General features: G+C 42.2%; 1 protein-coding gene across 1 annotated transcript; it reads left to right on the top strand.

Annotated features, from left to right (window-relative positions):
- Nucleotides 1-8,048: 8,048 nt before the first annotated feature.
- On the top strand, nt 8,049-9,122 carry LOC307248419 (putative nuclease HARBI1; the record flags this gene model as incomplete). Its single annotated transcript, XM_080024817.1, has 2 exons — nt 8,049-8,161; nt 8,249-9,122. The coding sequence occupies 2 exons, from the start codon at nt 8,049-8,051 to the stop codon at nt 9,120-9,122; spliced, it is 987 nt and encodes a 328-aa protein (XP_079880943.1).
- Between the last annotated feature and the right edge of the window lie 7,819 nt (nt 9,123-16,941).

A 16,941-nucleotide genomic window follows, 5' to 3' on the forward strand; every position in this document is an offset into this window, starting at 1 on the left:
TGGTCCCTTTTCTTCAGGAGCACAGGCACAGCAAAAGGCGAAACCACTGCTTGGCTCTTTTTTTCTTTTATCTTTGCGCTCTTCCCTCACTGGTAAGTGGGATGCGGGATACGCATGCAGCATCACCGGTACCATTAGAACAAGCCTGACACCTTCTAGTTCAGCAGGCCTGTCAGATTTCAAGGAAGAAGACTAAAACAAGGGGAAATAAAACTAAAAAAAGGACTGCTTGTCTTCGGGGGATAAAGTAAGGAGGGATTTTTCTTTGACTTGCTTCCAACTATTTGGAATGTGGATGCTTTTTTATCGACCGGGCGCGCGTAATGCCCCATAAAGCCGGGAAGGATCCGTTCATCTAAAGATCAAAATTACCCGGACTGCTGTTGATCTTTATCGCTAACGCATTTTTAAAATCTGTGGCTGTGAATCCCGGCGGTGGAGGGTGGCGCGGAACAAGATCCAGATAAGGGGGGTTTAGGAGGAAGAGAGGCGAAGGGCTAGTGGACGATGGGGGGAATTGAGTTACATTGCAATCATGCTTCTCTCCATAAACGACATGTATTTCTGCGGGCAACATACAAAGACAACCTGAGCCAGACTAACTGAGATTGTTTCATTATTTCTTTTTTAAAACCTGGACAAGAGGGAGCACACAGATCACCAGGTAAGGCAGTCGAGTTTTTTAAAGTCAAAATACGCAATGCATTTTAATTCCACCATGCAAAGCGGTGTACATGTTTTAAATGGTTTAATGCCAATTTGATAACCTATGCCAGTGCCTCACTAACTCTGCTTTGTAATGTAAGGTTTGAGAGGCTTCTTCATTGTGTAGGCAATTGAAGCGGAAGTTGAGATATTGATGATGATGAAATTATGTTTTAACCTGTCTGGATTCTGAGTCCAAATTGTCGATGAGCCTTTTCTCTTTGCACATTCTCCTGGGTTCGTTGGTAAAACTCTTTACGCAGGCTAATTGTTGCATGTTGTTGTTATGAATAGAAACTGTCCTTGTGCAGCACTTGATCCGAGACTCACAAGGGACTCACAAATTGTTAATTGGTGAGAGGCAGAGCACGCTTCAGTCGTGACTCGTGACGGACGATAGGATGGCAAATAGTGATAAAGTGTTAACTTTAAGTGGACTGATAGGCCTACAGATCGACCGTAAATTAAGCAAGGGACTTATTGATGCCGTAGCGTAGTGGCTAAGTGTTGATTTTACACTTGTGCTACAGACCCGGACTTTGGACTTTTACGCATTCAATATGCCCCCCCCCCCTTTTTTTATTTAAAGAAAGAAGGGATTATTGAGCGTGATGTTGAAATGAGATTTAGTGAGAGGAGATGGTTGGGTAAAAGAAAACGAAGGAGCGCATTTTTGGCACCACCTTGTGGTTCAATTTGGTGACGGTTTTGGCTCCACTTGTTCCATCAACAGAGGCCCAGAGAGTGTTTTGGAAGTACCAGCATGTGTGTGCAATGCATTAGTCATTATGACTATTAAATAAGAATAATCCAGCGTTACTGGACAATTATTTACACAAATTACAGGGTTGTGTGCTGCTAGAAAAAGTAAAAAAAAAAAAAAAGTAGTTACTGAGGTTGATAAATTGAATAGAGTGTACAATCACAATGGCAAATGATAGGCTTATTATTTCTACAACTTAATTTACTGTTTGCTGAATGAATTGAAGCAGCCCTGCGTTCCTGATAGGTCTAATTTCATACTATGCCAGAAAAATAATTAGGATTTCCCAATGCATGATGTCAAATGCAGGAGTATGCTATTTGCTAAAAACACCTAGTGGACTTATACATCCAAATGCATTTTGCAGTATGCAAACCAGCATGCTTAGGCCATAGTAAAAATAACTAGAACTGCAAGCAGTTGTGAACGGGGGCCAAGCCTTCCATGCAACTCGGGATCAGTCGTCGTCATCCGCGGCGCCGGCCCCTCGCTTCACAGAATCCGGGGATGTAAATTTTTTGAATGTGGGATGTTCGGTTTGGGAGTTATAGACCAAAAGGCAAAAAAATTGCAGAGACAATTTTTTTGAGGATGTTCGTTAGGACAGTACGACCATATTTCTAAAATGTTGTCTTGATACGATGTATAGTTTTGGATTTATGATCACTTACGTACAAGGTATTACAAGGAAGCTAATCGGCGAATTTTTAAAGTGCTACCGTTTGGTCTTCCGATGGACGTAGAAAAATTCTTTATCGAACTTTTGCTCGTGGGAGTCGGTAGAGCATAATGCTTTTGGTTTCGTCCACATCGGGCAAAAACTGTAGAAGGAGTATGTTTTGGTCACTGACAGTTTGTGCGAAGTAGCGAAGAATCTATATTGGCGCAAATGGGCGTGGCCATTTTTGACTGTCGGACATACGGTGTGGAAGTTATACACGTTTTCCTTTTTTTGTAGCGCCACCTAGTGGTCGGCATGTCTGAATTTTTTGGTCTGCGTACCAGGCACGGACCTGGATCTAGTCATGCAAGTGGCATGTCCCAAGCCTTTATGATTTGGGCTGCAGCACTACTTTTACGTAAGGAAGTCCCAGCAAAAACAATAGGGTTCCGTGCCCAGCACGGGCTTGGCCCCCTAAAAAGAATGTGATTTGGAACGCAGGGTTTATCCAGAAGTAGACCGTTTTTTCCCAACGTTCATTGAACACATCATGAGGGTGTGCGCTCTATTGCTAGTTCAGACCAACAAAAAACGTGTTACGACCATGTCCATGGTTACGACCTGTCAAAAATAAACGAATGAAGTTGGTCAAGGCTAATTGGGTTTTAGCTGTATGGTTATGTTGAATGATAGCCTTCTCTGCTTCTTCTGTGGCTTAAATTCGTGTTTGTAGCTACCTGCTAGCTGTTCATTTAGAAGTCAGTAGCCCATTTGATGTTTTTATGAGTAGGCCTACATCACTACGGCGGCTAACAACACCAGCACCTGTTTCAGCCTCGAGGTAAGGACAAGAAAAACTTTGAAAATAACCAAAAATATTATCGGCTGAATGTACAAAGTAGCATAATGTTAACGTTACATTAGCTAGCTACAAGCCTTCACTGTTGAGTTGACAACACAGGTTAGTTTGTGTGAGACTTAAATATACAATGAAGAGTTATGTTGATAGGAGCCACTAGCTAGTTTATTCTGACTAGATAACCACGTTATCTTAATAAGATTAATTATTATAATGAATAACTGTATTGGTAATGCCTTTAAATGAATAGGCTGGGCCTAATTATTATATATATTTTTATCAACTATACTGGACTGTGTTTAATCCGTAGACTATTATTTAGGCTGTAAAACAAAATCTTCAATTACAAAATGTTGCCAGGTTTGAGCAGCAGTTTTTGTTCTACTAAAACCTCCTTTTGAAGCAAATTTGGGATATGCAATATGTGATTTTGAGCAGTAAATAAAACTGCCTTGGAGCAGACTGGTGTGCCTACAATTATCTTTAAAAGCATTCTGTTGAAGTTACTTAAAAAAATGCATCAAAATATGACAGTTACTGTGAAAGAGCAGAAGGACAGCACCTAGAGCTCGTCCAAATCCCCTGACCAGGGGCCTGTTTCATGTAGCTGGTTTTACATACTCTGGGTTGATGAGTAACCCTGGGTTTTCGGTTTCAGAACAGTGGATCAGCGTTGGGTTTATCAACTCTGAGCGTGTTCACTCTGGGTGGAGCGTGTGCATAAAAGCCATCGTCAATGGATCGCTGATAACATGATTCACCATGGAAACAGAAGAAACAAATGATTGATCCTCCCACTTCTCCACTTCTCAAAAAAGAAAAAAAGAAATCTCCGCTCCTCCCACTAGAGTTAGAAATATTAACGAATGAGTTTATGGTAGCGGCAGCCTATGGAGAAGAATTAACGGGATATTGTCTCATAACTCTGATCTAATCTCCTCGGCAATTCAGAAAAAAACAGAGCAAACATTTTTTGTCAAGATAATCATTTCTCTTCCGTATGAGAAGCCATAGTCTATTTTAAAAAGTTACGCATATCAGCTGTAAAGTAATAAAGCTGGCGCGGCACAGCATTGCTTACAGTGCCTAAAGCCTACTGTGCAGTAAACAGAACAGACTGTCGCTTCTTTTAAATGGGGAGTGAAATACATTAACGTCAAGACACATTAGGTGACAGTTTCCATTGAAGAGCCTGATTGATTTATTACCAGATCCATTTTCCTCAAGTGATCACAGTTTAAATTATTATATCATTTTTATATTCATATTAGGCTATTTAACGAGGCTTGTCTGTGACTTTAGGATCGCACAAGTGAACTACAACGATCGCGTGCAGCCGCAGCGTTACATGAATCCACCTGACATAAATCTGTTCAGTGGCACAGACGTTAAAAAACATACAATAGGCTACAAATAGGTTTATTAATCTGAATGTAGAGCATGTCACGATGTGTAAGGTGGCCGCCTATATGAACGGACCGAGGGCTGAGAACAAGGCTACTGATCAGATAAATGATTGGTCAAACGTAAAATTCTCAAGTTCTCAAGCAAGAAGGTGGTGGAGTTAACAGAGTGGCCTGCAGGTAAAGTCACAGATGTTCAGGCTTTGGGGATTGCACTTGTGGGTTTTCACACATAATAGCAGATTGGTATAGCACTACATTAGTAAGGCTTTATAGCTTTGTTTTTGTGCTGCACTTGGTGGTGGAGCGACTAGTGTAATGTTGTGCAAATTGTGTCCGTTTGTGGATATCCTTGCTCTATTTCATGGCTCCATTTCTGAGATGGGTCGAGTGTTGATTCTCACTTCACCCACTGGCTTCTGTTTATTGGTTTGCGAGCTCAAGAGTTCACATGTTTGCAGTTCTGTGTGTTATGAGACTGTTCCACTGTTTTAACATAGCATAGTGGGGCATTGTTGACAGCTGGCGAACCTGGAGCAATGGTTGGCAGTTGAGTTCAACCAGGGTCTACAGTAGTTGTTCAGCGAACGGAAGGCCAATGTTTATTGTTGCAGCAAAAACACAGATTTTTACGTTTCTTATTATTATTTAGTTTGTTTGAATGCTGTTATTTTTAGTTTACTTGGAATTAACCCACACATTATCCAACTAAGATGTATGGTCCCAAACATAATACTCTATTTTAAAGTAAATATGTATACCAATCATTAGGAATACAATTCCCCCCCAACACTGATAAAGCAGATCGACTCTTGAGATCCCTGATTTGAGATATCATTTTATAATGATTCATATTTCTGATTGAGGTCATTCAAATGCCTTCTATAACTAGTATATGTTAAAGGTGGGATAAATAAAGAAAACACAACAAAGGTAAACACATCATTGGCATAAAGAAGAGCCTGTAAGTTATTCAAGTGTTCACAAGTAGATAAACACATCCGCACAGCTGCACCGCACAGTTTTGTGAGAAATGACTATGATTGAATGGATGAGTGGTCAGATAGAACAAGCAAATATGACATCTGATATGAGATTTGTAAATCCCATAGCAATGTAATCAATGGTGTGATGCATAGTCTCTTAAACCCCTTCAGCATAATATCTACTCTCACATTTAATATTAGGGATGGACACCACCAGTAGTGTATACCAAGATCGAGGGATTGTAGTAATTCCTCGAGGGCTGATAGTGTACTTGTTTTTCTAAATGTCATTTTACAGTGGCTCTGTTTGCGGGATGAAAATGCATGGCAATATGGCCTACCCAATGCTTATTGTCAAACAAACAAAAGTAAGTCACCATTGCAAAAAAACTTTAAAAAAAAAATTAAATAAATAAATAAATAATTAACTCACCAAAACATCAGAAAAAGGTCTAAGTCTGACCACAGAACCTAACAGTCTGTGGCTGATTATTTCTGAAACATTGCACTAAATCAGAGGCTACACCAACCTACAGTCTATTGTGCGACGGAGAGCTAGTTACTAACATTAGCATCAGCGTTAGCCGACATCACGGCAACAGCTGAATAATGTAACGCATAAACACAAGTTACACTACATGAAAACAACGGGCTGTAGACGATAGTTATATTTGCGTACAAGGAAACATTGTTGAGACTGGAATTTCGTGCCACAGCGGCCGTTCCATAATACAACAACACTCCCTTTAGCAAATATCTGAATATAAGACCTCCCTGTGCTGTGTATCTGCCGGAGCGAGTAAAAATGCATTTGCCTGCTAGTAGCCAACCACGTAGTGTTTTATGTCCCTCTCGGCCGATCGTAGACCGGAAGAATATGGATTTCTCCATAAGACTCGCCTTTTCAATGTATAGAATGTAATATTTAAATTCTTCCCTCAGGAGGATAATTCAGATTATTGGCAAAGGTGATTTTACACAAATAAGGACATATTTATGAATGAGGATATTGATTTTAGCTAATACATTACTTAAAATGTTACACAGTGTACCTTTTAACCAAGTGAGTTTGTTTGAAACAAGGACTGCTAAAGGAATCGATTCATCACGCTCAACCCTACTTACTATCAATATTTGTATTGTTGGTACATTAGATGCCGCGATTGGCACCTTAACTTGTCGGCAACAGTATGTATTTTGGGCACTCAGATAACCCAAACAAAAAGAAAGTACCATATTAATAAGCCCGAAAATTTACTTTTTCTGAGGCTTCTGGCTTTTATACATACCATATCATCTTAATATACTTTAAGAAATGTCTTTACTGTTATAGCACTGGTTTAAGTTAAGCCTCATACTGTTCCTTTTACGAAACTACCAGAGAAATTTAAGTATTACATTTCCTTTAATTTGAAGGTGTGTTACATGAGTGAACACACTGCCAGTCTCAGGGTCTTAGCTGATTGTGTTGAGGGTGAATTATCATCAGCTGCTCTCTGCCTCACAGTGAGGGACACAGTGACAATTACTAGTCCTTAACAAAGTCTCTTTTCCTGTTAATGGGAAAGAACAGTCCTGTCGTGCTCCGCATCCGTCTTACTTGATTTAGCCAGCCGTCACTGCAGTGTGCTCACACTCATGACTTAATGCTCACACACATACATTAGGGCCCGACCGATGTGGATTTTTGGGTGCCGATGCCGATTATTTTCTGAGAAAAATTACGATAACGTTTAAATTGGCCAATTATTTTGTTTTTTAAATCCCATATATATATTTTGAAAAAATTTGCTTTTTTGAACCCTTAATTATATATAAATACTAGGGCTATCAAGCGATTAAAAAAATAATCTAATTAATTACAGGCTCTGTGATTAATTAATCTAAATTAATCGCATACTTATATGACACTTTTATGCCTTTTTATAAACAGCTGTATAGCCTACAGTTTCTCTCTCTCTCTCTCTCGCTCTCTCTCTCTCTCTCTCTCTCGTAACTTCTGTCTCCTCCCCTCAGCCAGCTTTCTACATTAAATAAAATTAGGAACTTCGCCGAAAAAGAGGAAAAAAGGCAGGCTGCATATGCTGGGAAGACTGACCGTTTATGGGGGAGACGAGGCAGCTAGCAAACAAAAGTGAGACGGAAGATTGAGAGATACTGAGAGTTTTGAACCTACATTGGCCGCGTTTCCCAGAATCCCAAAGAGCCTCTTTGGGCAGAGTTCTTCTTTGGAGCGCACTTAAGAACGCTGTGAAAGAAGAATGCGTTTCCCAGATTCCTTCTTAGCGAAAGTAGTACTTTCACTAAGATGGAACTGTACGACGGAGCTGACCCACTCTTTCAACCTTCTTAGCGACCAAATCGTCAGTGATCATGCCGCGTAGGGAAATTTATTTCCTCCACTTTTCGAAATAATAAAACAATGCTCAATGCGGACCTGGCGCAATAAACATAAACTAATAGAGAATTTTTTTTTTTAATGAATTACAGGTTTACGTTTTCCACACACAAGAGTTTATAGTACTACACATAAAAAAACATCAACAACCCTGTGGCATTTCACAGATATCAAGGAAACAGATTGAATTGAATTCAGCTGAACCTCATTGAGAGCGGATCCACCTGCTACTCTATATAAAGGCGTTGCCAAAGTCCGCGCGTGTGAGAAACCATGGCTGCAATACAGCAAATTCTCGCTGCCAACCAGCCGCGTCGCCGTGCGCGAAGCCAGACGGTTTACATTAACGCCTACGTGCGTCAGAACTTCTCCCCACTGGACGTGCTGTCAGACCGGGCCGTCCAGGCAAAGTACCGGCTGCCCCGTGCGGAGATCCAACGACTAATAACTCTGGTGTCTCCACACATCCAGAGAGCAACCCGCTGCAATTTTGCCCTCAGCCCGGAGGTGCAGCTCCTGGCTGCTCTGCGTTTTTACGCAGTGGGGAGCTTCCTGGAGGTGGTGGGGGACGGCACCGGCCTCAGCAAGGCATCGGTGTCACGGAGTGTGGCAGCTGTGACACCAATTCTCCTGCGCCATGCCCGGACCCATATCAAGATGGCCACCACACGGGACGAGGTCCGCATGGTCCACCAAGGGTTCCACGCAGTGGCTGGGATCCCCCGGGTGATCGGTCTGGTAGATGGCACCCTTATTCCAATCCACAATCCCTCCCTGGTGGATCCGTGCTGGATTGGTCGCAAGCACTACGCGGCCATAAACACGCAGGTGGTGGTGGATCACAATGGCCTCATCACTGACATCGTCGCCAGGTGGCCAGGCAGCACTCACGACAGTTTCATGTGGGCCAACTCAGCTGTGGGGCAGAAGGCTGGCAGAGGAGTGTTTGGCCGGGGCATCATCCTAGGGGACAGTGGCTACCCTCTCCGGAGTTACCTCGTCACGCCGGTAACCAACCCAGCAACACCACAGGAGGAGAGATTCAATGAGGCCCACACAAGCACCAGGACGAAGATCGAACGGGTGTTTGGCATTTGGAAGTCCCGCTTCAGGTGCATTCATCGTTCGTCGGGGGGGCTGCGCTTGTCACCAATCAAGTGTTGCCAAGTGATTGTTGTCACCGCCATGCTGCACAACATTGCAGTGCGCGTTGGCGCAGATGAGCCGCCTCCTGTTGAAGAGCAACATTCAGAGGACGAAGCCCCGAACCCCGCCCCCCGCAATGTGCGAGCAGTACTGCATCAGGCCGGAGCCCAGACCAGACAGGAACTTATCCACCTCTTCTGAGGTCCAACAACCCCAGCCCCTACCCCTTCACCACAAGTCGCCAAGCACTGATCACTAATAAACCCACAACCATAAACCCACAACCATAAACCCACAACCATAAACCCACAACCACTGTCAGGCCTGAAGGCTGAAATAAATAAACAGAACCAGCAGATGTAGGCTACATGTAACGTCCTGCACACTGATTAATTGCTTCAGTGTCCGGGTGCTTTACCTGAAAGTATGGCACTGGATTGTTAAGGAAATATTGTTGCATACAGTATGTGGGAGTATAGTGCCCACATTTCTGAGGTGACCATGTAACAAGTGGGAAATTAGCGCAAAACATGCTGTGCTGAAAGGGCGCACAATACGCACATGTCATGAACCTACGCTTAGATAAATAACAAATTGCCTGGGACTTTTTGTTGCTATTTGACACCCTCATTTCAATGCAAAATGATCCACACAATACATGGTTGAAAAGGAAACCAAAGTAGTTTATTGAAACCATATGATGGGGGGGGGGGGGGGGGGGCTCCGCGCTGCATTTACTGCTGGGCCTCTGCATCACCTGCAATGAAGGGAGATTGATTAGTGAAATTGAACGGGATACATTGGGTAATGCAGATAAAACATTGAAATACCCATACCTGAATCCTGGGGAAAGATGATTGGCACCGAGATGGAGGGACGGTTGAACTGGGCCTCTGCAAGCGCCAGCTGTCTCCGGTGCAGCTCCAACCTCTCCTGCTTCATCCGGACCACCTCTTCCTGCAGGGCAGTTTGTCTTTGGAGGTGGCCCTCCATCCCCCGCAGCACCTCCAGCTTCTCCCTCTCCAGGCGCACCAGCGTCTCACTGCAGGTGCAGGTTGTTATCGCGGGCCGCCATCGTGAGCCTCCACGCATACGGACACCGGGCCCTGCTGGTTGGCGCGCAGGGACAGGCCATGGTTGTTGGGGGTCGTCCTCTCCTGGTGGCGTGCACGTCCCTGCTCTGCTCCCGGATGGCTCCTCTTCATCCTCACTTAATGAGAGCCCCTCGTCCCCCAGCACATCGATGCCCCCACTAATGCCTTCAGAGGCCGTCTTCCCGATAATTGAGAGGACTTTCTCCTCGTCGGGAGTGAGGGTCGTCCCACCCGGTGCTCCACCACCCGTGCCCATGGCTTCGCTCCTCACCTTGGCACTCTTCCTCTTAGTCTGGCTCTGGAACTCCTGCCACTTCTTTCGGATAGCGCCCCAGTCACGCAGACCACATGGGCTGGAGGGGGACATCTTTTGGGCTATGGCCTTCCAAACATGGTTCTTGACGGTGATATTTTTTTTGCCCTTTGTTCCCCCGAATAAGATATCCTGGTGCTGCCAGACCTCGTCCACCAAGACGCCCATCTCCTCTGCGGTAAACGCCGGTGCCCGCTTGCTTCTTTTGACGCCGGTTCTTTCCATTCTCACATATGTGTGCCTATATCCACGGGGGTATATATGCGCTAATGGGCCTGATTACTACTTGGATACACCTGTTGGCACACACACACACACACACACACTCGCACCCACACAAACGCTACATACTTAAACTAATTGAACCTGTGCGGGGGACCACGGGGCGCTGTGTGTGACTTATGCGCTGATAAAGAGGTGGGTGATCGATTTGCCTGGCATCGATTTATTCAGTTTCAGCACGACCGCGGTGGACAGCTCCCACCAAAGTACTTCTTTCGATGCTTCTTTCGCTTCATCTTACGGCTCTCCAAAGAAGGGACTTAAGAAGCCATCTGGGAAACACCCGTATCTTAACGCTCCTTCTTTGGCGAACCCTTCTTTCTTTGGCGAACCCTTCTTTCGACCCTTCTTTGGCCCCAAAGAACGATCGCATCTGGGAAACGCGGCCATTGTTAATTAGGCACCCACTAAATCAATAATTCACAGACACTGTGGAGAATAACATAAAATAACTTCCTACCTTCATGCTTATTTGCCCGAAGCTTCCCATAAAACATCCATAGAACCCTCTCTATGCTTCTTTCTTTACTCTTTAATCCCGTGTGGGCCGTGTCCGCAAACTACAGGTACAGCTGCGCTATCATCTCACCCCTTTTGCACCGGGTCAAAGGGCACTATAAAAGTGCGATTAATCTGCGTTAATTTTTTTAATCGCGCTAATTTTTCTGTGATTAATTAATCGAAATTAACGCGTTAATTTGACAGCCCTAATAAATACTTGTTACTGTCAATAGGGGTACAGGAACTTTTTATTTATTGAAATATGCATTATCTAGAAAAAAATAAAGTGTTACTAATATGTCTAAAGTGACATGACGCATTTTTAAACTCAGACATTAAGCATTTTATGTAACTGCACTCAACCCTCTGGAACTCCCTCCCTCCAAACATCAGCATCTCAGACTGAATAAACTCATTCAAAAGTCAACTCAAAACTCACCTCTTTAAGAAAGCATAATTACACCGGACTCCACTCCAAACCTTATCTTTAATTTGTCTGTATTTTGTTTTGTTTTTCTATAAGTATGATTTTCTATATGTTTGATGTAAAGTGTCTTTGAATGACCTCCAATAAAGCACTATATAAATTCTATAATAACTATAGTAATATCAACTACTATTAACAGTCAAGAGATGACCAATGACTCTCCATTTTGCCGATGCCGATTTTTCGGAGATGTGCTATAATCGGCCAGCCGATATATCGGTCGGGCCCTACATGACATACATGACATACAGTAAATATGGATTATTTCTTATTTTTTCCAAACAGAGGTTATTTTGTCTGTATGCTGATCTGGCTTCTCGTTTGCTCAAGGTTACACTAACAATGTCCTTCACATGATAAACCCAGCATCCTTATGGCACTCAGGTATGCCTCTCCACCTCCCTTATTTCCACTCAAACTATACATTAACAGACAGTCTTCAAGGTTGAGTGTTTAGGGCACTTCCTTAGAGGGATGCAGTGAAGTGTTGGCTTATGCAAATCCTCAGATGTTTACTGATTGTGGGATAAAAGCCACTTGTTCTTCTTCTTGTATATGTACCCTGTCTTTGCAGGTACTATTTCTTGCTCCATGTTGGTGTTAGAGGATTTCTGTTTTAGGGGGGTAGCTGTCGTAGCGGTATTGAAAGAAATTAATGTATTTCACAACCATAAAAAAAACGACAATTTCTGATTTGTTATTTAAATAATCAAACCATCATGTATGACTTTGTCTACCTCCATTCAAAATTGTTTTTTCAAATTCTGACACAGGAATATGATGCCATTGTCAATAAATGTTACTGTCAGTCTCCCTAATTTAAAAACAACCAAGCCAGTGAGCATGGCACCAGACCAGCTTGTCTTGTACCAGACTAGATTAGATTTATCCTGCAAAAATTTTAAATTTAAAAAAACAGTTGTTGTTTTTTGTCCACAACTGCCTTTGAAACACACTTGAAGTTACAAGTACTTAATTTGCTTTGACTGTGAGTTAGCTAACTTAAAGAGAAAAGGTCACCTTAGAGGTGGCTAATCGCTCATGTCATTGATCTGTCCCTTAGCCATGCTGAGCAAAGACAGCTCACTAATTCAAATCATGCACAACGTTGACCTGAATGAACAATTACACAGTGGACCAATACCTCTAGTTATTCCTAAATCTAACTGGCTCAAGCTTTTCAATCTTAAACGGTTACCATAACTTTTTTATATCTTCTGTAGCTTGTCCCTGGTAGTGACTTTGTTCCTTCACAGGCCTTGATATTATAGGTTACTGTTTTTTAGGTAACTATTTTCAAACCTCTATATTTGCTTTCCACTGAGGAGCCTATTTTTAAGAGCTGTTGCCTCTCCCTGCCTGTGGCATTTTCTGTGCCCAACATTTTGACTGAGATGAACAAAGATATTACTTTGTCACCCAAGCTCCCACAGGTCTGCATTGTTTTAGTTAAACAGATTCATGTTCGGTTCAAACTAAATACAATTATTTGTTTGCAATAACAATACTTGCTGTGTTTTGCACAAACAAAACACTGTTGGAGAAAAATCTTTCTGATAAGACTCTGTAGCTACATCCCAATTTGTATGTATCTCTGGATGTACGAGATGGGTGCTAACGACGTGCCAATGAGCAATAATAATAATAATGACAGGAGATAGAACAGTGAACGAACAAGCAGGGAGTTGGGGTGGGGGATCAGACCGGCCGTCTTAACTATAATGCGCTGCGGGAAACTCTGATATTCTTGTAGCATGTGCTGTGTGGTACATCGTTATCTTTATTTGATTTCACACTGGAGAAGCAGAAGAGAGCAATCAACCTTCAAATTGTGTCACATGTCAGAGCATGGGAGGAATGGCTGTAAAGGGAGATTTTAAAGAAGGACCATAAAAGATGAAGCCCCACTCCTGTTATAACCTAGAATGTGTCAATTCTTATTCCAAGACCCCAATACCTATTGATCTGTATTGTGGTTTTAGCTGGTATACACAATCTTTGTAAAGGTAGAATATGTGGCAAGGCTGTTGTACTGGATTGCATAAGATGTAAAGGTGTATGCACTGGTGGTGAGGGAGTGTATTTTCTAAACAAAATTTTAAGCACACTTTATTTTATTAAAGTAAATAGAAATCAATTGTAAGCTTGAATCTGTCGGTTTACTTTTTCTGAATCCATCCAATGGAAAGATTGCTAGAGGATCATACCCTTTTAGAATAAAGTCCACTCAAAAGAGAATACAACTGGAAAGTGGGGAATTGTCTACCTATATTCTGAATAAATGCTAAGCTGGGCAAACATGATATTACATCTGCAAGGGCCATTTGCTATATATGCTGACAAGAAAAGTGAAGTAAGATTCATGCTCTCGATCAATTGATGGATTGGACATGGGAACCCAACTCCCCAAAGTTGTGAAGGTTAACCAGCTACCACACATCCACCCATTAGTTTTCGAAGCATGCACACAACAACCAGCAACACTGCAAGGGTAAGACATGCCACTCACTTGGATGCACTTCAGGGGGCATTTGCACCAGACATTTGACAAGCTAAGAGTATGCACAAGACAAATTCTCGTTTAGATACCTAAGCAGTTTTTCAAAATGTAACACAAGGAGGGAGAGTTACTACATTGGGCCCCCTTTGAAAACCTAGATCCTCAGAGATAAGAGCTGAATAGCGTGCTCAGAGTTGTATTTTTGTGCTTGTCTCATAAAATTTTTGCAGCCCAGTTGCAAGGACAGCACAGATCAGTGCCAGGTTATGGTCACTGACCTGCAGTACGGATGTGATTGCTCTTGGGCTTATTCCTTTCCTCATTTTTCATTAGACCGTCTGTCTGTCTGTCTGTGTGCACAATTTGCTTTTGGGAGTGGTTCATCTAACTGTCTGAGATGATCCATATCCACTGCACTACTTGTCAACTGTTTAGACAGTGATAAACGAGTGTGAGACTATGTGCAAGGCAGGCTGCCATATATCAAGCACCTGCGGGAATTCTGAGCCTACCTTTGCTCAAGAGAAAAGAAACAACCTGGGTGAACAAACTGTAGATGTATGCATTCCTTCCCTACATGGCCAAACAAAGCACAGACTTAGGACAGGTTAAGCAGCAACTGCCTTGTGGAACTGCTGCGTCTCACACTCTCGTGTTCACACTGCACACCTCATTTCTGTCTCGTAGCTGGAACTCGCAGCCCTAAACAGTAACACAGTAACAGGTTCCCTCATTCATACTTTTTGGACCTAATCTCCATAATTATTGGAAATCCATTATACAATTTCTGAGGCCTTTGAAGCCAATTTAACTCCTTCCCCTTTTAATTGCAATTTTTTGAGCAGTTCCAGAGGACATTAGCCTTCCCTGACATTACTTGAATGCTATTGCAATCGCCTCCTATATCGCTATATGACCATTGTTAGGGTAGAATTCTGTCAACTGTAGGTATTGTATGTTAATTTTATGAGTTGCTCAAACTGGAAAATGTTTGCTTTCTGATTAATGTGCTCTCAGCATGTAGGTGTCAGAACTTGTTACAGTCAGTTAAGATAATTTTGTCGAGAGAGAAACAACCCTGTTATCATTTAGATGTTTTTAACTCATTCTATTTGATGCATTATGTTGTTTTCTAATGGGTAGGTAGGTCTACTTTAAGCTCATTGCCACCTTACAAGCTTTTTTTAAATAAACTTTAGTTTGTTACTTGACCTATATGTTTAATACAACATTATTAAGCAGTGAATGTTTGAATATAGGCCTACTTTTGATTTTTTAAAGCACTCAAACTAAGGTCTAAGTTAAAAGTCGGTGCTAATGTTAGTGGCATTTGGTGTACAAATGAAAGAACATATTGATTGTTTTCTTCGAAGGAAACCTAAAGCTGGTTTCCCCGAGTGAGGCAGATGCCAGCCATTTATTCAAGCAGACTCACAAAGCCCTTTAGGTCATTGTACATCAAGGTGGATTTTAAAGACAGTCTGTATAATGGACTGGAAATGGCTGCAGTCTCAGGCTAAAGCATAAGGACATGGAGATATGTGTAATTTCCATTTGAGCTCTAGTGACACAGATAAATTGTCTCCTTGATGTAACCTCGCCCTCATTATTATGCAACAAGGGAGGTCAGATTTCCACAACTGCAAACCACTAACACATTAAAGGTGTATAGTAATAAAGGATACGCTATGGATAGATCTTGCCTACTCTTTTAGAGGTAATAATCCACAATTAAACTCTAATTTCACACATGGCTTGAACTGCCAAGGATTTGTTTTTGGTATCAATACAGTGCGGTATCACTTGCACGATGGAGCTCTGCTTTTTGGAATCGCGCTGTCGCCCAAGAAAACTGCATTTGGACCACACTTTTGTAATGGCTTAGGGGAGTGTAATTTAATGTGCATAGGCAAAACTCTATTGCTTTCATCCAGCACTTTCATGGCTGCACAAGACTTGTTGCCATAGCAGCCAGTCTCTACTTTCCATTTTATGTCATTCTGGTGATGAGCCATAAAATGTAAGTTAATGAACGAGTCCATCAAATCTGGAACACAGTGCAATCAGGTCCTGTCATGTTGTCAGACTGTGGCTATAGTTAATTAAGATCAGAGACTGGTGCAAAAGGATAGAAATACTGACATGATGTCAGGAATACAATTTTCGACCACATGCTGCTGTTTTCTGTACTAGTGGTAAGAATAAGTTAAAAGAATGCGTTCATAGTCCTTCCCATAGCGCCATGATAGCCCCTTTCCAGCGCAGGAACTTTTCCCAGGAACTAGGTACATTTGCAGGCATTGTGTATAGGGATGGGTCCGATCCAGTATCGGTATCGGGTCCGATACGGCCTAAATCTCCGTATCGGATATCGGACTGACAGCTCCGATATATATAAAAAAAAAAAAAAAATTAAATAATTTATTTTATTATTTATTTTTTTTAACTATGAAAGAGCGAACGAGTCGTGCGAGCATGCGCCGACGTTCGGTGGAGGGAGAGAGGACACCACTTTCTAATTTGACAAACAGTACATATCAGTTTGTTAGCCAGTGATCTAACCAAAGCTAACCCAAGTCAAGGAAGTGGAGAGGCTTCTGCACTGTGACAAATTCTACTATGTAAAATACAGCCAGAGAGAGGAAGACTGTGCAGACAAACAGACCACCACATATTCTAGTGGGGCAGAAGTGATCATTGAGAAGGATTTCTTTTGTGTGACTCTATAATTGATATTTTCATTAAAATATTGCATAGTCTACCTTTAAGATAAACCTATATGCATTTGTGTATATTTCTTCATCTTTTAAATTAGAATTGCTTAAGCCTTCCTAGCGTTATAC

The sequence above is a fragment of the Ammodytes marinus genome (genome assembly GCF_949987685.1).
Source record: "Ammodytes marinus genome assembly, chromosome: 3".
NCBI classification, from domain to species: Eukaryota; Metazoa; Chordata; class Actinopteri; order Uranoscopiformes; family Ammodytidae; genus Ammodytes; species Ammodytes marinus.